Genomic DNA, 25,049 nt, shown 5'->3' with positions numbered 1-25,049 from the left:
GTGATTCAAAATCAATTTATTGCACAATAAACACATCAAGAACTTCAAAATACATTGTAAATCGTACCTATCATTCGATAGCCAGCTTTTTGCAATAATCGTATTAAACGTATTACATCTAATGTCTTGCCTCTTCCGAGATTCGGTATCCTTGAGGGTCGCACCCTCGAAATTTGTTGACAAAAGTGAAGCTAAGGCATAATGCGTTCAGTGCCGTGAGCAAGCCCAGGCAACAAAAAATAAAATTCTTGTCTCTGAATTCTAAGCTTGGTCATACCATAGATGTTTAATCTGACTAGGTCTTTTTTTCTTGGAACAGTAACATACAAAATATAAACAGTAACAATAAAATTGTAATAAATTATATTCCGACGGTATCATTGAACTGTAAATATAACAAAACATTTTCCAAATAAATAATTGTCTTAAAATTAAACAATCACATATCAAATCCATTTTTCTTAAAATTAGGGTACAAGAATCAAAGTGTAACATAGTGTTGTCAAATTAAGAAATGATTCAAAAAAATCATTTTAGTTTTTTTTTCTTACTTCGTCTTAAATTATACATTGGACGTTTTAATTACAAGTGAATTGATGTTATCATTGAATTGAAAATATTTATTTTATTCATATTAATCGCAATAAATTGTACTCTAGATTTGAGAAATAATACTTTGTGTCTGCTTAGCATCTACTTTGTTGCGATGATTTCGGTACTCACATCTGAAAAAGAATAAAATTCATTATCCATACGACTGTAACAATTGTCGGTTAGTTAAATTAGGGTATGTCCCGGAGAAGGGCATAGGCTATTTTGGCTGTCAAAATTTCTGGTATAGACTATCAGAATATACTTAAAGCCTTACATATTTAAAACAGCGATAAAAACGATAACTTGTTCATTTAAAATCAAATCAATCTTCACATAAGTAATTGTATTCGTACAGATCTTAATGTATTGGAAACACGCATTGCTGAATCACGTTTAGCCTCAAGTAGGCCTCAATCAAGGTCTCATCGATCGGTAGTGTGTAATTTATTTAAAGTTCCCCCGTCTCACGGTCATGTGTAGTTACTTTGGAACACTACTAGGTGGCATTACTAGTACTTAGTGTACCAGTTTACTATTTGGTATGCTTATGAAGTTATGAATACTATTGCAAGTATACGGTGTATTTATGCAGCCATTTCAAATCTTTTACAGCTAAACTTTCTAACTGTAGTCTTCAATCTTATAATTTATTATTCTGGACATAATACGTATTTCTACTGTTAAATATTATAGCTTTTAGTTTATGGTCTTGAATAATTTTGAGCTGATTCCTAATCTCCTAAATAGGGTCAAGGAATTAATTCTTGAAAAAAATCTTAGCTAAATAAAATAGGCCCGTCTTAGGCACTTTTTCTTTAAGCGATGGATCCGAGGTCTAACCCCTCTCTCATTCCAAAGAGAAGACCTCATCTGTGTCAGGTTTTACTTTATTTATTTGTATAGACCCTTGCTCAGCAGTGGGACACAGAATTAGGCTAGATAAAAAAAATGTATAACAACATCTTTGTACATATAATTCTTCTGTAAGTGTGTATGTCACTGAACTTCTCTTAAACGACTGGACCGATTTTGATGAAATTTTTTGTGTGTGTTCAAGGGGATCTGAGAATGGTTTAGATTCACAATTTTGTCCGCTGGATAAAGATTTTTTAATTAATTTTTAATTTTTTAATAACGTGTAGACAGGACAACATCTGTCGGGTCCGCTAGTATACATATATTACCATATCGTAATGTCTACAGGCCACCGCCGCTCCTCTCGACGGAGATCTTCTTGGCCAGCGTCTCACGCTCGTGGTGCTCCTCCTCCATCTCAGCCATGCGCGCGAACCTCGAGTACGCCACGTGGCCAGACTTGATCGCGGACATCATCTGTGTGACGTGGCAAATACATTAGCTTTGGTCTAAAAGTTGAGGGAAGTGTTAGGTAAAACCTTATTCATAAACGCAAGTGTTTGTAGCACATTTTTTTTAGTTGAATTTTTGATTGACAATGCTACATATATACCTGAATAAGTAGTGGTAACTTTGTTTCATCAGTCAACTAAGTCCACGAACAACGCAAGCTTTGAACTTGGTGGATAGTGGGTTAACAGGATTGTTTGTATTATTATGTTGCAGCAAATAATGCTTTTTTCTTTACATAATAATATATCTTTGCGTTTATGAATAAGAAGTTGTATAATTTATTTGTTAGTGCACAAGTCGGTCAAATAACAGCCAAAGATTAAAAAGTAAAGATACATAAAGAAAAGGATGTACAAATAATAGTTTAATTCTATTGTAGTCATTCTAAAGAAGTTGTTAGGTAATCTACATTCATATATACATTGTAAATTAGTTGGTATATAAAATCCTACACCCACTTACCTTACAACATATTTAAGAATAAAATAAAAATAAGCATACGAGAAAGAAGCCAAGCATTTATGAAGTTCAATGAATTATGAAGATTGAAAACATTAAATTAATAGCGTATAGAAATGAAAGACAAGGACCATAACCAAAAAAGAAAATACATGCGAAAAACCATAACCTACACTCTGGGCTATAGTTAATGTTTTTAATTCAAAACTGTTCACTTTTTTTATTATCGTGTTTTTATTTTTTACCAGTCGACTTATTCATCATATTCTTAATTCAAATCAAATGAATTTGATTTATTATGACTAGAAATAATTAACAGTGGAGTAAAACCGAAATAACTCATTCTCAGACTCAATATTGTTCTCAACGCCTACTCAATTCTTGATGGCAATCTATTTGAAATGTTGCCAAACCATAACTATCAAACGTACAGTTTTAACCCACTTGGCGCCTGAATATTTGAATAGCGTTTCGGGTATTTTACGATGACTGTTTGTACTATTTGTCCTCTGTGAATTTCATGCATCTAATTTACGTATTTATTTTTAGCATAGCAACAAAAACAAAACCGGTATGATGCGTACATCATAATGCATTTATATAAATTGTAGGAGGCACACGCTTTCATGCGATTATCTACAACTCTCAAACCAATTCATAAAAAAGCTTATCAAAATAATACACGAACTTGCAGCATCTTTAGCAAAATTATTACACGAACATATCTCATTAACTAAAGCCACACATGACAAAGTATAGACCTGCAGGTACTCGTCGAGTTCGACTTGTCCGTTCATGTTAGTGTCGATCTCTTTCAATATTTCGTGCAATTGTTCTCCGGTCACCTCCTCGCCGTAATTCTGTGGGAAAACTCCGATTTCAAGCGATCACAATGGACATGACATGAATAGTGTAATGGAATTTTTGTTATAGACACATTTTAACTTCCGTAGAAATAATAGGTATGACTAAATATAGAAAAGATCCGAAGTCTAAGGAAACAACAGGGAAATATCTGTGATAAAAATTCCATACACATCATTTTAACATTATGCACTTCAAATCGATCCATATTTAAATTCATCGTCAATATTTTGTACATTATTTTTCTAGAAAAACAGCTTTTTTATCTTACGGTCTTTTTGTGCATAATATTAAAACAAACACCCCATATAACCCGGACGTTGACCACGACTGCATGACATAATATATACCAGCTGAATGCAACTTTGTCTACCTGCAGGTAGTCCTGTATTTCCAACTGGCCGTGGTACGTGACGTCAATCTCTGACAATATCGACCTTATTTCGTCCTCACTTGGTTTCACACCCATACTCTAGAATCGGCAGTGTCAGTTTAGAAAAATATTTTTAGTTATAGTATATTTTTTTCTTAGTGGCCCCTCTTTGATTCACAATTCTTTGAAAATATGGGACTCGAACCCATCATGGCCCTTTTGTCGGCCTCTTCTCATTTTACAATTTTTTTTTATGGAACTGTCCCGCCTTTCTGCGGTCCGGCCCTTCTTGCTGGGGAGTACAACATAAAACATAGAGAGTTAACAAACTTATCCGTCTTTAATTTCCTGTCATTTATAAGGGTTGCAGCTTGACTAAAGCCTCCCTATTACAACCTAAAATGATCAATTTAAGTATTTCACACTTACTAACCTCAAAAGTGAAAACTAGGATATATTTTATTCCTATATTAAAATGATTGGATCGCATCCATACCTTAAGACTCCTCCTAATATCGTTAATAGACACGAAGCCCTTCCTGTCCTTGTCAATGATCTGGAACCGTTTGATGTAGGTCTGGATCTCGTCCTTGCTCAGGTTGATGGGGATCTTGTCGCGGCTGGCGCGGTTCACCATCTGTCCCATCTCGTTGGCCAAGAACTCGCTGGCATCCTTCATTTGTTTCTGTAATAAAATAAAGCATAATTTAGTGATTATTTGTGAATTGTTTTGTTGTGTTTGTAGTATTAGGTAGTAGGAACTTTGTAAGGTATGAAACATTTTATTACCATCATTTGGACAATAATGAGTTAAGCTTAATGCCGTTGGGATTTTGGAAAAAAATGTTAACAGGTGGCGAATGTCGGTGTAGTTTTCTGAATTTCACCCCGTTTACGGGAAATGTGTCTGGACACGCTATCATTGTCAGATTTGTCCAAAAAAAATATATTTATGTGGTATCACCTATAACCCTTAAAACACTATGGTGTAAGTACCTTCTTCTCGGCGTCGCTCCAGTTGAGCTCCTCGGCCATGATGTCGACGATGGTGGGCAGCGCCTCGGCCGCGGCCTGCACGTTGAGGAAGGCGAGGCGCAGGCGCCGCGCGATCATGTCCACCGCCGTGCACGCGTACTCGCGCACGCCGTACCTATACACAATATATTATATTATTATTATGTATACTAATTTCAGTGATTTTAATAGTTTACATTATTTCCTGATTTTAAAATGCGCCGTAACTATGACGCGAAAAATTCTAATATTTGTTAACTTGCTACATTGTGTCCTAATCGATTTAGTCAAAGACCGTTACAAGCACAGAAGATATTTTACAGAAATAAGGTATTAACCTTTTTATTTTTTATTATCAAATACAGGATGAATTGGATGAATAATTATAATCTAAACGAATTAGTCCCCAAGCAATAAATGAAATAATATTCCTACCTGATTTCAGCATCAATGTAGGGGAACTCGGGGTGCACCTTCTTGCCGATGATAGGCCACCTCTTGCCGGTCATGGCTGCCATCTTAGCGACAGCGAACGCGCGGTCACCGTACGACTTAGCCAAGTGCTGTGCTGCCTGAAACACACCATATATAATTTAAAGAATATTGTCTAAAATTAACTTAAACCCACAAAATTTGGTTTTTCTTATCACAGCTTTTATTATATCCAAATTAACCAAACTTTCCTTATCTAATTCAAAAGGTCTAGTGTTAACTACTTCGATTTAAGAAAGAAAATCTCTATAAAACTGTTTTTTTAAGAATACAATACTCACTTCCATCTCAAGACCGAAATCTTGTACTAATCTGATGTACATGGTAGGGGTCCATCCGTGGGCACCTTCTATTAAGAACCCGTCAGTCTGGCACTCGCGGAACAGTGGTTTTAGATTGGCGCCTGGAAATAATACAAGAGCAGTTTTAAGTTCAGTGTACTGTACATATAATTCTGATTTTTCTCAAGCAAATATTACCTTTATCTCAATTGGAATTGTACTTGACACAAAGTTTTCTTATATTAACCCCGTCAAATAGTCTTACAACCAAGTATTTTCTTGAATTGAAGCTAATGTAATTTACAAATCACCTATCGATATAAGTATATCTGTTACTGTAAAAGCCCGAACTGTGGTAAATCCTAAGATTTTCCGGTAAAACCTAAGATTTACCAACTCTCAATGGTAAAAGTCCGAACAAGCCAGTTTAAAAACTATGTTACGATATATAAAAAAATCCTCCTTCATTACTATGTTTATAACTATTTCACGGTATAATTATATACTGTGACATAGTTATGAAGAAGGAGTTTTGGGCATAGCGACATGGGTAGGTTAGGTTAGAAGGCTAAGGTGGGAGCGAGCGAAGCGAAACTCCCACCTTAGCCTTCGTGGTTATTTTTTTTTAACCACCCAGAAGGAGGAGCCCCGCGAAGCGGGGCTCCGGCGACATCTCGATATCATCAAGTGAATATAGGTAAAAGTTCGAAATAAAAGAATTGTTCGGACTTTTACCATTGCGAGTTGGTAAATCTTAGGTTATACCGGAAAATCTTAGGATTTACCACCGTTCGGGCTTTTACAGTAACATATCCACCAGAACGTTAAATGCGGCCATTAACTGTCTCAAAAATAAGGATATTTTTCTAACTAAGCTATACGCAACAATAAATTGAAAAGTTCCACAACCCTCCACATTTCAAACATATCTTCACTCCCAAAAAACAAAAATAATCTAACAAGTACTCACTTTCAATAGCAGCGTCAATAGTCTCCGAGGCCATAGAACGGTACGTAGTCCATTTGCCGCCAGCGATGGTGACAAGACCCGAAGGTGACACGTGCACGATGTGGTTACGTGCGAGGGACTGTGTGTCGGGCTTGTTCGGGTCTGATACCAGCGGTCTGATGCCCGACCAGGCTGAGAGCACGTCACCGCGACGTACTGGAAAATTAAGAGTAGAAATATAATTATATGTGAAAATATTTCTTAACTTTAACTTATAAATCAATAGTTAATGGTTTAAAATTAAAGTCAATCGATTTATTTGGATTTAATATACATTTTCTTTTCCTTCCTGCAACCAGAACAGTCTTTTATCTTGGTTTCCAAAAAAACTATTAGGAAAAAAAATACAGTGAATCATTCCTTCTTTTCTAATTTATAATTGGTCAATGTAAAACCTAAGTATATCTAAAACCTATCAAGTATCAAATTTACACAAAAAAACTTTAATCTATGGAATGCGAAAGTAAAAAATACAAACCTTCAACATCCGGGTTCAAATAGTTCTTAACTTCTGTAAGAATGAAGAGGATCTCGTCTTCAGTGGGTTTGGGGTTGTGCGTGACGTTGCACGGCATGTCGGTGGTGCCGGCGATGGTGCCCTTCAGCCACGGCAAGAAGAAGATCACACGGCCGTCGGAAGTCGCCGGGTCGAGCAGACCCATGTGTTCAGGGCTAGAAGAATAAAAGAAAACAATTATAGAATGGTGTTATTTCCTCTAGGAGTTTACATATAAATAGTAGGTTTCTCGTATCTACGATCTCGGGTCTAGTGTTTAGGACTAGCAAAATAATAAAGACTACGTTGCTTGCTGTTTATTGATAATATTCACTATATAAGAACAAAAGTCGCGATGGAGACAAATGTAAAAATTACTGAACAAATAAGTACTCAGAAAAACAGCAGCGCTGATCCCGTGACCTTCGTCGGAAGGAAGTACCTAAGTATCTGCATTTTTCTATTCCTACTATGACTCTCTGTTGATAACCACATACTCCTGGGAAAATCTCATGACTATTTATGTTTGTTTTCCTCTAAACGATGCATCAATCATACATAAGTCATTTTTTCTATTATTTCAACTAACTACAAGTCTATTAGATGTGAACAAAATGTAATAGGTAACACGACACCCAACCTTTATTACGATTCAACGCGTACATTCATGTTCATGACCAATTAAATCCTGTACACGTAAACACAAACTACTGCGTGTTTAAGTCCCGTTTGCTAGTACTAACTACTTATGTGTCAAATTAAATGTGTTGGGTATTCAATTGATAGTGGCACGTAGTATTTTGTACGTGTGTAGTTCCTTATACGGAGGAGTGAATAAATTGATTGTTGATATTGTGTTTGGTATGCTACTTAATAATAGTATTGTTGATTGATAGACTGATAATGATGAATATGTTCATTTGAGTATAGTACTTATTTAGTAAAAGTAAAATATGTAAAATTCTGAAAAATTGAGTTACTAAAGTTACGTATGGTTTGTAAAAACCGCTGGACTTTTTCGAGTTTTGAAGTTTGAAGTAAAGAGATCTTCCATAGATTATAGTTAAACTTTAAAATAATTCCTCAATTAAAGTTTTCAGGTGATGAAAAATTCTACCCCAATGATATTTTATTGCCGATATTTCATTTGATTCGACGAGAGTATTGCCATCACATCGCGAGTCACGCTCACAGCTTCCTAAAAACGAATTCTTCAGAAAATCGATGCCATTTGTTCACAACTAAACACAAAAGCATTAATCTACTACAAGTAGGTACTCATCTACAAATTGAACTAGTTTTGTATTTACCTGTAATATCCAGGCAAGACAATATGTACTCCGGACGATGGGCAGCAGATCTCTTTGATGGTGGAGTCGTCCATCTTCCTGATGCTGTCAGTGAAGGGACCCGTCGCGTTGATGATACACTTCGCTTTCACGTCCCATTCCTTGCCTGACATCTCATCCTACAATAAAAAGGTAGCATTCATTTAATTAAATACGATTAAGCAAAGTTTTTCTATTACAATTTTGTAATCTGATTCCTAACAAATTATAATACCTTTTAAAGTAACTCAGAAGCAATCAAAGGACAAGACAACTAATTATGGATATCACAAAATATTCAGTAAAAACTATTTCGTAATTTATCTTAGGTAATGAATCAAACCTACGTCACCGCTATTCAAACCACTGCACCCGTGCTAAACGGTCGTAGTAGTAGGTAATATTTTTTATTAATATTAGGTAGGTAGGTACACTGCCTATAAATAATTAAGTACACTAAATGCATGTATACCTTTAGCCTGGCACCGCTAAGCTTGCCGGCAGTCTTGTACAGCTTGGTGCATTTGACGTGATTAGCAATAGTAGCTCCGTGCCTCGCGGCAGTTAGTGCTATCGCTAAGTTCATGCGAGCGTCGTCTTGTTGACCTGCCGAACAAACATTAACATTACTTTGCTGAAACAATGTCAGTAATAGCCTAAACTCCAGAAATGTCTCGAATATTCTGGTATAATTTGTATCACGAGACTGTGAAAGCAGTATGTAATTCCCTATCATTAAAACTAAGCAACCCCTTGCCTAGCATATTCTACTTGGGTCAAGTACATATTTGGACTTATATCTTACTTATAATAAAGCCGAAGCTTTGTCTTGTTTTGAACCCGTTAATGAAAGTCACATATAGGAGGCTAGAAAGTTCATTTAGCAGCATATTATCTACGGTCTAAGGAGACTTAAACCATAACCGCAAGTTAAACGTTAAGACACGGCTTGTTTAAATATACCTATATAAATCTTTAAATCTTTTAAATCTTGTTGTCAACCCAAATTATGGTTTGAAATCGCCATGACAAGTGTAAAAATGCTCATAATAATACAACAATGGAAGCATTAGACAACACTTTGTTAGCATAACAAATCGTTGTCAGCAATTACGATAAAATCTAAGAACAATGTTGGTCTGAGCAATTTGCCTACTTGCCTACGTTAAGGCATGCGTGACTGATTCCTACATAAGACGTAGAGAGTGAGGATACGATTTATTTGATCCCGTTACTGTATGTAAAACCTGTTGCAGACCACCTGCTAGTAGTATTTCTATTTTTTATTGCATGTGCCGTAGTACGCGCACATCGTATTCAGCTCGCTTAGTCTGTATTCATAGATATGCATGTTACACGTGTGTTATACGTAGATAGTTCAGGAGCATTTAAAGGGCATCCTTTCTATAGCGTATCGAAATTCAGAAGGTATCTTACGTAGTGGAGAGAGTTAAAAAAAATCCCAGATCATCTACCAGTGTAACTAAAAATATGTATTGGATAGTTGGAAATGACCCTTTCGTGTCATAAGTTCAGTTATATAACGAACTTAAGCCTGGTAATCTACCATGAAGTTTATCGAACACTTATCTAATAGACTTGAAAACGAGAATCTGAAAAAAACGAAATCGTTAATCTAATAGAGAGCTCAGCTCCAGTCGTTACATCCTAATGTTCGTTTTTTTTCAGTGCAATCGTATATTGGAACGTTGCCAAACAAATTGGGACGGAGTTTTGGCTATTGTTTTATTTTGTACGAGAGATACATACTCAGCGATGTTAAGAGGAGCTATTTGGATGATATCATTTGATTCTGTCTTGCCTTTTTGTCAAGTTAATATGACTTCACAAACTTGCATTAACCTAGTAAGTTAGTAAGAGAATTAATTATATTGTATACTATCGAAATCGCTGGTCACTATGACTGACTACCAAACGGTTTTTTCGCTTCTCTCAATTCTCACCATTTTACAAAAACTCTAATTCAAGGTACTCGTTTTTATCTAACATTACTCACTTCATGATCACACAAAATTGAAATTATTATTGGTAATTCTTCTTTGACGCAAAATAGGTAAAAAAAATATACATATACATATCACAAAATATCTTCGACTTACCATCGTAATACACGATGCCACCGCATAGATTGTCAGACTTCAACATAGGGAACAATTCGAGAGTGTTCTTCTTGGACAAGTAGTAGGAGCTCTTCACATTCCTGTCGCCGGCTACCAAGTCGTACATCTTTATACCGAACCAGTAGTACGGGACTTGCCACCATCTGTAAATAATGAACATTTTATATTATCCTGGTCGCAAAATCTTGACATCGTCCATAGAACAGTCCTATTTTCTTTCTTTCTTTAAGCTCAGTGGCAATCAATGGTCACTGGCCTTAAAGAACCTAAATGACTATGTTGCTCACAATTTTTCTGTGACTTTTTCTTTAAGAAAGACAACTCTCGCCCAGACCTGAAACAACTATTTGTGGAACGCACTAATAATATAATTGTCCCGTGTAGGAATCGAACCCACAACCTTCCAGCGCAATAGTAACGTGGTGACCTTAACCACTGCGCCACGGAATCGAATAAAACTACAAAAACACAACTTACTTATAAACAGGCAGCAAGATCGGCAACGGCCTCGTCAAATGTGGGGCCACCTCCAACATATTAGCTCTCTCATGTAACGCCTCTTTCACCATCTTGTACTGCTCATAGTCGAGTTGCATGATGGCCTTCTGAAGGTATCTGACGCCGCCGTGGATGAGCTTTGTGCTGCGACTTGAGGTACCGCTGGCGAAGTCATCGGCTTCCACCATGGCTGTGCGCAGACCTAGCGACAATATATAAAAAAAACTGTAGAACATAAATGTCGACGAATTGAGAACTTCCACCTTTTTGGAAGTCGGTTAAAGACTATGACTTTTGTTGCGCTAGTGTAAATATTAGCAAAATATTAGTTGTAGTTTTAGATTCTGTATCTAAAATGTAGAACAAAAAGATACCTACTACGAATCAATTGCTATGTCATGTTATTTAAAAAAACCTGATGAAGCAAGTTAATAGAAACAGAAAAAAATAATGCCACCTTGACATTTCAGATTATATACTTCCCCGATAAAAAAATATACCTATATGAATATTGTAAAGCCTACCCTACTGTCAGTTCAGTCTTTGCCCGTTATTCATGTTTTAATTTCTAGAATGAAAAGGTATTGTATCGTATCGATCACATGACTGTCCTATAGGCTTAATTTATTCATGCCTAACCCTACACTTTTATTGATAATCATAAAAAATATTTATTATTCTGTCAAGTTGATAAATCGACAGATAGAAAAATTAATATTCATTCATATAATTATGTCCACGTAGGAACTGCGTGATTATTACTCATTACTACTAATCCATTTCTAATCAATAACGACTATTATTATTACTACGTTTTACTATCGCTGGTGAAGTTAACGATCACTCGCCACTCACGCTGCGATAAGAAAGGATAATAAAACAATAACCAGATTCAATACTTTAAGAATAAATAAATAATCGACGAACGAAATGCTTTTCCATTTGTAATTAAAACAAAAAACAGGCCCTCTACTATAATTCAACTAAATTAAACCTCGCACGAAATTCTGGTTGATTCTTTCCATTATTCTACAATTTCAAAGCTTCGTTTGAATGAAATTTGGATCTTCTTAAGCTATAACTCCATTGATTTAGACATGTGGTAGTTATCTAACATCGAAATTGTAACGAAACAAAGCAGGCCGCCACGCACAGTTTGTATACAGTAGGTTGCCTGTATACTGCAGGTAGTACTGTATGCAGACTATGCGCTGAAATTTTGCAGATCTCTATAGTATAATCCAGAGATTAGTTTTGATATTCTTCTATCCATAATCCTCTTATTCCTAAATTGGACTATCGCTACTTGCCATTGAAACACCACAGCCAAAAAACCTGCTATTAATTTTGTTCTAACCTGAATTATTGAAATGGCACAGATCCAGTTACCACAGAAACCTACGTTTGCTTTGCCAAAACCGATTGTGTGATATTATCTACGACTGGTCATAAAGTTTTACCTCTGGTGCAGGCATCTAGGGCGCAGCCTGCTCCAGTGGCGCCGCCACCAATGATGAGGATGTCGTATACATGGCCAGCTTGCAGGTTCGCTATCTGATCGTTCCTGCTCGGCAGAGGGCGCTTCTTGCGTTCTGTTTTTGCTGACACCGTTGCTGGTTTGTACCATAGCTGTAGGAAAAAACATGCTATAGTCGTTGCCAAAAGTAGATAGTCTAGTTTAGCTAAGTCCAGGTGTCGTAAGATAGTTTCCCGTTAAAGTGACTGCATTTACAGTGCGAATTGATAGTAAGAATTTTTTTACAGAACCTAAGGTTGCTATGATTATGGATGTCGCAAGACCTAAAAATACTGTCGTAATAAAGAATCAAACATGAGTCGAACATCGATAGTACTTAAGTACTAGATAATAATCGTCAAAATTCAGATCAATACGGATAAGCAAGTACAGTCTATACACAATTAGAAGCAATATTATGAAATGACTGTGTGCAAGTCAAATCAGTCCCACCTAATTTGCAGACGAAACTATAACCTTGTAGATACGAAATCAGCAAAATCATCAGTTTCGTAACATCGTATCCTCTTATCAGGTCGCAAATCGGCGTCTACGATCTACACATGGCACGGTAGGTAGATAGGTAATTGTTATCGGACGTATCGCGGTGTCCCCTAGCGGATAATGTAGGGTTTCCTCGCCGGATAGGTATACGCACCACGGGTGAGTCATCGGCACCGATCGCCCACGCCGCGACCGCTGCGCCTGCGACGCCCGCCGCGCCGCCAATCAACAACCTTCTGCGAGACATTATTTATCTGAAACAAAAGAAAAATAACTGTTAAATTTTGTTTAATTAATGTAATCAGCTCAATAATTAAATGCTTGTTTAGACTTGGTAGACCACTGCTGCCAAATTAATTTTCATTTCGAATCTTAAAATAAGTAGGTACAATTCCAGCTTTTTTATTTAGCCTGTTTACGTCCCACTACTGAGCAAAGGCCGTCAAACTTTTATCAGTTAAACATGACGTAAATTCAATATAAACACATCTTTAAAACAAAAGATATAATAGGTATTAAAGTTATATTTATTTTGACGCTATTGTACCACTTAAACACACTTGATTTGATCAAATAAAAACGGCTATAAAATGCTGTAATAACCAGTTAATACTCGTTACTATCACTAAATCACTGTAAACAAATACTTGAAGATTAATGGTTACAATTAAACCATTTATTTAACAACGCACTGAAGCAGATCGCACTTCAAAGTTATAACAACAAACCATCACGTGGGATTTATCAAGGGCTTTAAAACTAATTAGTTCCTGATTATCATCCACTTGAGATTACTGAGTCAAAACAATGTTGAGTATCATAAAACTATGTGCGTAACTGTGTTTTCATAAACACTGACACATTATAGAGGTTTTTCAGAGAGCATGCTAACCACTTATAACTCGCTATAGAGAATTTTAATATGGAAAATTGATTAACGCTTCTAACGTTGACGAAAAGCTAGTCTTTTAAAAAGGTCAAATAGAGAGATCATGGTGTCGAATATTTGAAACTACAGTTTTTATGCAATTTCACTGTTGCTCTAGTAGGAATTACATAGTACTACTGAAATAGGTAGGTAATGTATGTATTCCATAATTGTTCATCCAGTGTAATTCATTTAAATTAACACTAATTCTCGCTATGTCGCTTGCATATCATGTTATCTTAGTTTGCTTTTTGCCTATGATTTAACGTTTCTACTACAATTGCCATTGTTCGGATATTATTAAACACATAAACTACGAAAGTCAAATAAATTTATTTCGCATATACATGAATCACAGAACAAACTATTATCAAACTGCGCGACACATAGTTCTAACTCCCAAAATAATCGTCTGAAAAAAAAGGTTTATTAATAACCTCGTTATCGCTTACATCATGAGGAAGTAACGGAACATCAAAGATTCACGTGTAAGTCGCGTGTAAAATATAACATATCTACGTAGTGACAGATAACGTATCTATGTACTATCACACCTGTTACATTGTTACTTGTTGAGAACTAGCGCTAGTCTGTATAGTCTGGATTGTCGACTATCGAGAGTTTGGTATTTAAAATGTTTAGTTTTACATTCGAATTTATAAAATTAATTATTTAAAAGCTTTAAATAAAAACTGAGAATTAGTAAGCCTGTAGACCAGTTCTTTACAGTTTGATTAAGATTGACATTTAATATGTACTGCCAAAATAGTTCCTACGGAGCCCGGTAGAGGCACTAAACACATTTCCGTGTAAAGTTTCTCGAAAGTTAGCTGGTTGTCGGTAGTCGATAGTAGTAGAGAATCGCGCTATTGGTATGTTAAACCTAATGTGTAACACGTTTAACGATGTTTTGATGACATAGGACTGCGTCATCGAGTAATTAGTAAAACAGCTGAGTAACAAAACTATGCGACTTGTCAGACGATAGGAAAGAGAAGAGAATGATTGCCTAACTGGCAAACATTAGCAGCATTAGCGAAGATAACTAAGACCAGTTCGTGAATTGCAAGTCACAATCATTGAAAAGAAAGCTTTATCTTAACTGAATTTTTCATAGGTATTGCTAATATTGTGAAACCACAAACTTAAAAATACTTAAAAAGTATTCTTGTACAAACTAATAGATATGACTAAACCGTAACAAAGCGCTAAACATTTTGCCGTTTGCAGAAGTTAATCAATATACAGTTTAACTACGTATTAATTATACTTACTTGTTATTCGGAATTTTAGTTGTATATCTATGTGAGTTATAAATACACTCCAATCTCAGTCTCAAATGCCAGCAATGGTAAATTTGTGACTTCTATACCAAATGGAAACGAAAAACCTATGTACACCAATATTTCGTGCTAATAAACGGTTTAGGTATGCTATGCAGTTTCAAGTAATCTGCAAAAGTAACTAGTTGTCCCTTTGCACACAAAAGTCCTTCATCTGCGCACCACGCTATTGATTCTAATATCTGTTATCAGTTATTGAATAGATTATAGATAAAACCCGTACATGCCGTGTGGAAAATCTCTAAGTATTTTTACATTTAGTGCTTCAGATTAACTAAGCCTAGGGTTGCCATCTCAAAAATTTGGAAACCGGACAAGACGCGTGAAAACCCCGGATTTTAGAGTCCGAAAGCCGGACATGTCCACAATAAGAGCAACCGCGCCGGGAGGAGTGGGGGTACGGCGAATATACTTGGTTCGTCGGTTGATCGTGGTGTGCGAGCATAGTGCGTGTCTTGTAGGCGGCCCAATTTTTTTTTAATTATAATTTTTTTAAAACCCGGTCTACAAATGAAACCTTCCCCGGACGCTCTCCGGATGCCCTCTAAATTCGGACAAATCCGGGGAAATCCGGACGGATGGCCACCCTACTTAAAATTAACTAAGCCTAATCTATCACGAAGCCATCACGCAGTTAAACAGTAACGATAAGATGATTTAATCAGTCACAATTATCAGGGTTATCTGATAGATATTGTGTGTAATTGTGCAACATTATCTAAGAATCCGTGGTTCTGACTTAATATAAGAATGCTATCATGCTAATATCTTAAGAATGACACGATTGTGGAGGTCATTGGCCGCAGTCGCTAAATACTTTCGTCTAGCCAAAAACTGCTTAGACATAGGTAGGTACTAGAAATGTATTGTATTCTTGCTTCTGATCTAGGTAGGTATGCTTGTAGACCACAACATGGAAGGATTCGCAAAGTACATACAATTTAAATGAAAGAGAGAATTCGCTGCTTAATGAATATCAAAGTAAAGTAACGTCTTTTTTTATAAGTTTAGTTGTTCCACAGTTAGTTTAGTAAATAAGGAAGAGTACCTACATATAAAAGTTAGAAGGTATTGTGAAATACTTATCTAGAACTAGCTGACCCGCGCAACTTCGCTTGCGTCACCTAAGTGAATGAGTCAAAATTTTCCCCGTTTTTGTAACATTTTTCGTTGCTACTCCGCTCCTAATGACCATAGCGTTGCTACTCCGCTCCTAATGACCATGTTATATAGCCTATAGCCTTCCTCGATAAATGGGCTATCTAACACTGAAAGAATTTTTCAAATAGGACCAGTAGTTCCTGAGATTAGCGCGTTCAAACAAACAAACAAACAAACAAACAAACTCTTCAGCTTTATTATATTAGTATAGATTTGGTAGAGCAATTCATAAAAGCAAAATTACGAAAGAATGAGCAATATTTGAAATTCATATTGCGAGTACCTATTTTACTTAAAATAATCACAATACTTATAAGGAAACACGTAATTTTATGGTTCAATTATCGTACATGGCCATACTTGAAGTTATCAAATGACGTCACAATACATAATTACAGAACGATTTCATTCATCGTGTTCGTGTTACTATAATGACTAGAATATACCTACTGAGATAAACAAATGAATCAGTATTATAAAAACAAAGTCTTCAGTCTTCTATCCTTAACCGTTTGTGCGTCTATTTCTTCTGAATTACGCTACGGATTATGATGCGATTCACTACCAACCCAATGCTTTTTATGGTATATTTTTTATCATTTTCAACTAAAAACATTAGAGTTGAGAATATCCTTCTCATAAGTCCAGAATGTCTGCGTTCTTTCTCCAGGTTGCAAGTGACACTGATTCGTTTCTGTCCCACTGTTGGGCACAGGTATTCTCCTAAAATAGAAAAGGAGTGAGTCTAGTCTATCTATATTTTCTAGAAAAAAAAATCTCCAAGGTTAGGCTCATATATCTTGTATTATTATACAACATCGTAGTTGCTGCACGTTGATATATAATAGTTTTCTTTGTATTCTGATTGCAGTAGATTAAAGGAAGGCAAGGCACTAGAATGCAAACCGTTATCAGCTTATCTTGATAGAACCTGAGTCAAATGGCAATGGCAAAACATTTTTAGCAAATAACATAACTTGTAATTCTAACTGACACTGTCTTACTAATTAATTATGTTGCGTAAGATCTGATTAGTTATACCTACCTACAGGATTTTGTCTATTTCACGCATATACCCACAGTTTTTAAAATGACAAAACACTGCATAACTAATCAGAGCATTTACGACATTTCTCAATAAGACAGCATGTGAGTTATGTTTATAATTGGAATTGGAAAACCTGTGGTTTTTAATGTTTGAACTAATTCCCAAATAAGTTATCTGTTTACGCATAACAAACAGTAGATAATAGTCTAAAAATATCCTGAAACACGTTAGTAACAAATAATTTAGTTTAAATCCTGTATTACCTGTATTATTGAAATTGCAAGAAAACCACAATTCGCGTCGTATCTATGTTTTCATTTCAACAACTGACTCTAATAATTACCTACAGTATTACTATCGCAAAACTAATTGACAACGACCTTAGTATGTAACTCCATGTTTGTTACCAACCGAGGAGGCAGTATCGAGACCAAGTCTGAATTCTAATGACAACCTTGTACAACGAGCTAAATGCATTGATTTATTTATTTCTGGACGTTTACTCAGTGCTTTTTTATGTTTGTATGAGCTACAAACTAGTTACCAGGTTTCTACATGCCTAAAGATGATGATGAAAGAATATAGACCCCAAAAATATGAATAATCATACACTCTTAACGAAAACGAATTACCGTAGGTTACCGCACATTATTGGTATGTGGTTCTTTAATATATTTTTTCCCTTTACTCAAAAAGCTACATAACATTTAGTTCTCTTCTACCTACGATTAAGGTTTCCCTACAATCGCAACTTCAAATTATAATTTTCTATTATTGTTATATACCTAATCCCAAATTATTATAAAGATACTTTATCCAGACAAAAATGCTACGGAATATCAAAAGGTCACGGAAGATCAACACGAGAAAAGTTGTATATACAAAAAGGTATAAGCAAACATCAAAGAGAACAACGTTTTGTTTACGTAAATCAAATATGGCTTCTACGAACTGTAGAAGCCTTATTTCGGTTACAGAACGTGAGTTTTCCGATCAAAACATAACAATAAAGTCTACAGGCGACCGTAATAAAAGATCATTGCTCTAACACAAAACCCAGACCTTAGGTATAATGAATATTGTAAAAGGTTACTTTAGGGTCTTTACCAACGAATATTGCCTACTTCTAAATTAACAACGGAAAGAGCAGGGATATCCAGTGTTACTATGTGGCTTTCATAAAGCTGAATTTCTACAAAAGAAAAGTTATTCTCTTTTAAGTCAAGTTAAGTTACTGACAAGGCTTTATCACACAGTCTAGCTGTTTTCCCGACTTCTGGATGAATATCAGATAGCTCACAATAAGGAAATTTGACAGCTGTTTCTATACTTTTGCTGTCAATTTATCAACGGTTAGGTTGTCTAAGGGCTCTTTCAATTTAGACGTTTCGTGTCGTACGGCTGCCGCACGTTAACCGTGCCGCTGGTTATAGCCCGCTGCCGTACCGCTGCGGTACGTTAGCCGTCCGACACCAAACGCCTAAATTGAAAGCGTATCTGACTGCCGTGCGTTTGTATGTTAGTGTTGTTTTAAATTCATGTGACAGCAGTGTAGCCATGGACTCTGACGAAGAAACATTACTGTTAGTGCTCCTGTTAAAAAATATCAAACAGAAACAAAAACGCCGCGCCCGTAAAAGAACACTACCGATGTTTTCATTAACATGTAATTTTGGTGATTTCCATATTCTTTATCCTAGGTTAAAACAAGACCCAAGCAAATTTTTTAATTACTTAAGAATGTCAAGAGAATGTTTCTACGAATTACTCAATACCTAATTCAATTTAATTTATAAATTCTTCCACGTCTATATCATCCATTTTAAGCAAATAATAAACATGAAAATTCAATGAAATTAGCTGTCACGTTTAGTCACCGCACTATTCAACAGCGAAATGAACACATGGAGCTTGCGACGTTGCCGTCCTGTCGTCGTGCGTTCTCGGTACCGACACCGCACTTTTGCCGCACCGTGCGATTTGTATGAAAACAAATGACCGTCCGTGCACCGTACGACAAACGCACCGTTTCGGCACTGCTGCGGTCCGACACGATACGGCTAAATTGAAAGAGCCCTAACAGTTAGTTCTTAAACTTTCACGGCTCGTACGCATAATACGCTTCCGTAACTGCTCTTTGCATGTTACTCTTATTCATAAGGTAAGCTATTCATAGGCTTACCTAGGCTGTATATCTACCAAAATATAACGTCTTTTAGACGCTATAGGTACTAAGTACGGTTAGATATACAAACTTCAAAGGCGACGTCATGTTCATCAGAGCGGTAAAGCAACTGCCGCATTCAGGAGCTCGTAAACTATTAATACATTGAAACTATTTAGAATATTTCCTTTTGTAAGTCTACTATTTCATGCCTCGTTTTTATCGTAATACACGAACTTGTTTTGTTTTTCATATGTTTGAAAGAATCCCCATATTTCCTGCTTTGAGATAAAGCGGTCACGGTCAGCGGGTTACGGACATAATGTGCGATCTCACAGCATTTACGTTTTAATGATACCTTTATACCGACTTCCACATGTTCAGCGTTAACTAAAGTTTTAAATTTATATTTTTTTAGTTTAAAGCATTTTACTGTCTAGCAAAGAATTCTATTTTTATTTCCAACTGTAATAAACTTTTTTGAAAATTATGTTTCAATTTAGATCACACTAGCTGACCCGCGCAACTTAGCTTGCGTCACATAAGAGAGAATGGGTAAAATGTTTCCCCGTTTTTGTAACATTTCTCGTTCCACTACTCCGCTCCTATTGGTCGTAGCGTGATGATATATAGCCTATAACCTTCCTCGATAAATGGGCTATCGAACACTGAAAGAATTTTTCAAATCGGACTTGTAGTTCCTGAGATTAGCGCGTTCAAACAAACAAACAAACAAACAAACTCTTCAGCTTTATCATATTAGTATAGATTCTAAGGTCTGCAAGGTTTTCTGATCGACTGAATTCGCCATTAATTGAAGTAGTTCTTTTGAAGATAAGTAAGTAAAAACAAAATTATGTAATATTATTTTAATCCGCGGTCTAAAAAGCTGCGTAAAGAAACTTATATAAGCTTAATTAGCAATAAAACAAGAGAATCTAATTATATTTTTGCATTTGTTAGCAATTAATCGACACAAAACTCGGGGTTATTGAACTACTTATGAGAATGGTGTTGGTATAATAAATTAGATCTAGGCGTAGGCAGCTGGAATTTCTTTGATCCTTAATTAACATCTTTTACAATGTGATCTATTGATAATTTGCGCAATAATATCATGATTTACGAACGTCAACTATGTAAATATTTACATAGATAATTCAATTTAATTACTATCATAGCGTATGGTTAAGCAAACTTCCTTTATGACACTTTAATCTGCCTGATCGTAATAATATTAAAAGTTACACAACGGATTTTCATACGATTTTCGACAACAGAGTCATTCACGCGAAAAGTCTAAAAAATTGTGTAAATAAATGGCTGTGATGTTATTATATGGATGATTGTTAATTAACATGAGTATAGCATACAAGTTATAATAGCTGACTCTTCGTCTTCGTGTAAACAATCGTCATAAGCAAATGTTTGATTTAAATCGTGTTAGTGTGCATTTCCTGATGATAACATGAGAAAATAGACATACGACAATATCGTGACAGGAACGCTGATAAAGTTCTCTTTATTTCTGCAAAGTTTCTATGATTCATTTATGGGTTGTTAACCAGCTTATAATTAAAAAAGTAGACAAAATGAACGTCGTACGATTAAATTTCCCGATAGTATGATTAAAGATAGAAGAGGAAAGATACATTTATTAGCAAGGACGACAATATACACTGTCTAAAAATTCCTTTCAGAACAAAGTTCGTTTGTTAGTTGATTATTACAGAACATTCTAAAATAACTGAATCAATTCAGAATATTCTTTACCAAGAAATCTACAGTATTCCTTAGCAGAGTGCACGCGATTACCCAGGTCTCTCGTGTTGTATACGGAGGGTATGATCTCTACCTTTGACCTTAAAGGTGAACTTTAACAAAATGTCATGTCATTTGCCAGCCGAACTACATAATCGTATTTCCTTCATCGTTTTACTGTACTAATGAACTTAGTTTTAAGTTTAAACTATAAAGCTTTTAAAACAAAGGCGCAGTGGTTACGATATTCGCCACGTCTATACTAGTAGGTCAAAAGGTCGTTGGTTCGATTCCACACGGAACAAACATTTATGGAATCCATTAATAGTTGTTCCAAGTTTGGCTGTACTTTGTGTCCATTGTTTGTATGTTAGTAAAAATCTCCGCGACACAAGAGCAATTCTCAAGTGCGGGAGTTTTCTCTAAAAGCAATAAAGCAAAAACATTTCAAAGGCAAACTCTAGGTAGAGTCACGGGTACTTTTAATTGGATTTCCATTAACGATAGCAAACAGCGCTACCCTAAACTGAGTGACAGTCCATTACTGCGATGGTATACACTTTACACTCTACCATAGTAGAGATAGAGCTAATAATATTAGCAGTTAATTAAAAAGATTATCGCTTCCGTCTATCTGTCTGTTGCACTGATAAGACAAGGCAAGGTCACGCGTGTGTTTGCTCTATACAGATAATATAACAGGTTTTTTTCCCGCGGTTCTTCTCGGAAAAAAGTTTTGTTTGTGAAACGCCTACCCGTATCCGATAGTTGTTTACTTTTGGTTAAAGTTTGAAGCGTTTTTGTTCAATTTCGGATTGTTGGTATCTATTTTAGTCGTCAGCTGTTTGAGTTCTAGAGCTCTACAAAGCTATTTTGATGTGATAGTTTTTCTTTTGTTCTCATATTCGTAAACCATTGATTTATATTGGTAGGTACTCTTAGTTAGTAAAATGACAAATGTCTGATTTGTTTATCAGGTTACATATTTATGATTTTATAATTTAAAGATTTTTTATAATTTCGCACTCACGGTACATAGCCGTTCTGTTATAGCCAAGAATCTACGGACTATGTTACCAAAGCAAAAGTTGAGACTGTGTCGCGTAGTATTGAAAAATAAATGTAGCAAACGTATGAAAATAATCTAGTTTTGTAAGAGACAGCATTATGTAAGATATTCAGTACTAGATAGAAGTTACGCAACGTGATCGTCTTCGAACAATGAATAGAATATTACGCCTAGAATCTGACTGTGTATCGCTTACGGAAAATGTACGCATACAATATTCAAGCAATGGAAATTAAACAGGTAAATATTCTCAAGACAATGTTATTTTAAATTTGGCTTTCCTTAAAGATTTTCCTACAATACCTTGACCTTCAATTATTTAAAGTAGGCATTTTGGTCGAATATCGACTTGAGACATTGAGGTTGGTTTCTCAAAAAGCTTTTTTAGATAGAATTTTTGTCAGTTATTTTCATACGTTTTACGTCTCTCATTGATATCTGACTCTTTACGAGCTGTTAAACTGGTGCTTAAGGTCAGATTCACGTCTTACAGATAAGGTTCGTATAACTTATTCGATACATAAAATGACAGCAAAAGGTTTAAATACAACTGTCAAAATAGCACCTGTTAAGATAACCAATACCTACTTTTTCAGAGTGGTGTAACCGGGGCTGAAACATTTTCTTACTTTTTTTTTCTAATGTCAGATATTTTTTAAACATGTTCGCCAAAAATCTGTGGCGTTATTAATGGCTATTAATGAGCCATTACAAATGGTATGGTATTCGTTCGTTTGAACAATAACATTCCACTGAGATGCCAGATACAATGTAACCATTGCGGCACATGTCAAGCGATAGTGTCGTACAAATATTGGCAAGCGATCGATGTACGTCGAATCGAATCTAGTTCCAATTTTATTTGAGGAACGCTTATTAGTTTGTATGCAAGCTGCACTGTCACGACACTGCATAACAGAATAAGTACCGACTGAACTTGGGTATTTTTCCCATGAGGACAGGTGTAGATGAAAAAAGTTCTTTACCTTGGCTCTACCTTCGTTCTGTCGCGGATAAATAACTAACTATAGTAACTATACTAGCATTACAAATGTAAAAGTATGATCGTTTCTCCTTTATTTTTACATAAACGGCAGAATATACCTATTCGAATAAAATTTTGCAGGATGATAGATTATCCCTATAGTAAGGCGACTACTTTTATAGAAAAACGCGCACATAAGCTTCTACTCTCATAAATATGACCTAAACAAACAAAATCGATTAAAAAGGGAGAGCGTGCAATCGTTAGCTGGAAAGCAGGGAACAAGGAGCGCGCGGAAAGCGAGGGCGAAATCTCCAGCTGTGAGAGTTCATTGACCGATCAGCCGCGTCTTTTGCAATATTCGTACGGTATTTCAAGGGCGGTCACGATTTGCTCCACTGTATTTTGCACCGTATACACAATGTATAGATTACGTGCGGCATGTATGCCACGCGTTGATACTCAAGCCAGAACTAAAATAGCATCAGCTTGTGAAATAATCGTTGTCGTATGGTTTAATGTTAACACGTGAAGTCAGGTGACTAACATTCGCTGAGAGCATGCAGTTTTAAATTAAGACTAGTTCTACGTTCATAAAGCGCTATTTATTTAATTCTAGACACAATATACAATGTTGGGATGGTAGAACGTGCGTTGCATAAACATTCATTATTTAAAGTGCCAATCTAATTTTTTTAATTGGATTGTTGGCACTGAAACATCTGATTCTATTCGATGGTGCAAAATTGTTGCTATATCAACAAATTTGAAATTCGAACAGTATTTTTTTATTATAATTTTATAGAGCAGTAAATACCGCACTTATTTTTATTATACTGTTTTAATTTGATTGTAGATTACGGTAATGTAGTGTAGTTAATTACGCAATTACGTATGGTGTAAAAACTAATACTCAAACCACAAAGGTGCCATAATCTGGAAATCCTTGGTTCAGGTTGTTAGGATGATGTCATACCATTGCCTGTTCCTACACTGCTTTATACACGAATCTTTGCAACATGCTATCGATTTGTATTGTAAACGACGCGAAAGAAGACGACGATAACCCTTTCATTTTATATTCAAATTATTGTTGTTACGAAAGAGACAATTATTATATTACGCTGAAAACCGTCTTAAATGGAATATTATTGTTTTCCTGTTCTCCAAATAATATTAAAGTCGTCAAGGAAAATATTAAACACCATAAATCAGTCAACTTACCTTAAAAATATAGGGCCAAGGGAAACTACGATGAATACATGTAATCTATTTAAAGTTATTTTAGTGTGCAGGACAGTCGTGAATATAATTTGTATAAAAATTTGAGCGAGTGCGACACTTAATATTTCAGTTTCACATCACTATTTGATACGAGTTTTATTTTAAAACTATTTGCACTAAGATGTTACTTAACTCTAGTACATTATTAGCTAATCGTGAGTAAAACACCCACGGCTCACTAGCGGCGGCGAGCGACCTACTGACTGACCGTAGCACATTCGATCTTGCCCGTGAGTCATTGTTCTCTTGACATTGAAACAACACAACTTCACGCCGATTATGCGGAAAACTCGGCTAAAATAAAAATCTCCGTAGCGAGGACGCTACTAGCAAAACGCTGTGATAAGCAACTCTATATCGTTCACGGAA

The 25,049-nt window shown here is 35.7% G+C and overlaps 1 protein-coding gene across 2 annotated transcripts; it reads right to left on the bottom strand.

Annotated features, from left to right (window-relative positions):
- On the bottom strand, positions 1–24,910 carry Gpo1 (glycerophosphate oxidase 1). Of its 2 annotated transcripts, none has more exons than XM_076136552.1 (16): positions 24,621–24,910; positions 13,092–13,191; positions 12,378–12,546; positions 10,897–11,119; positions 10,399–10,562; positions 8,751–8,884; positions 8,261–8,418; positions 6,933–7,126; positions 6,416–6,610; positions 5,446–5,567; positions 5,108–5,244; positions 4,655–4,808; positions 4,155–4,343; positions 3,659–3,757; positions 1,779–1,926; positions 1–725 (listed from the first exon to the last, which is right to left on the bottom strand). In XM_076136552.1, the coding sequence occupies exons 2-15, from the start codon at positions 13,182–13,184 to the stop codon at positions 1,792–1,794; spliced, it is 2,166 nt and encodes a 721-aa protein (XP_075992667.1). In that variant the 5' UTR covers positions 13,185–13,191; positions 24,621–24,910; the 3' UTR covers positions 1–725; positions 1,779–1,791. The 2 variants fall into 2 exon arrangements, with proteins under 2 accessions (XP_075992667.1, XP_075992666.1); XM_076136551.1 differs by lacking the exon at positions 3,659–3,757 and adding an exon at positions 3,183–3,281 and having other exon boundaries at positions 24,621–24,906.
- Between the last annotated feature and the right edge of the window lie 139 nt (positions 24,911–25,049).

The sequence above is a fragment of the Anticarsia gemmatalis genome, chromosome 3 (genome assembly GCF_050436995.1).
Source record: "Anticarsia gemmatalis isolate Benzon Research Colony breed Stoneville strain chromosome 3, ilAntGemm2 primary, whole genome shotgun sequence".
Lineage (NCBI taxonomy): Eukaryota > Metazoa > Arthropoda > Insecta > Lepidoptera > Erebidae > Anticarsia > Anticarsia gemmatalis.
The sequence above is the reverse complement of the archived record's forward strand: the minus strand, read 5'-3'. Positions and strand labels throughout refer to the sequence as shown.

What these genes read in the sequence shown, in the direction of transcription:
- Gpo1 (XM_076136552.1), bottom strand. Translation starts at nt 13,184, where the DNA reads ATGTCTCGCAGAAGGTTGTTGATTGGCGGCGCGGCGGGCGTCGCAGGC. An exon ending in TTTGAACCCGGATGTTGAAG is followed by an intron (nt 6,611 to 6,932) that starts GTTTGTATTTTT and finishes TTAATTTTCCAG; the next exon opens with TACGTCGCGGTGACGTGCTC. An exon ending in ATATTAGGAGGAGTCTTAAG is followed by an intron (nt 3,758 to 4,154) that starts GTATGGATGCGA and finishes TGCCGATTCTAG; the next exon opens with AGTATGGGTGTGAAACCAAG.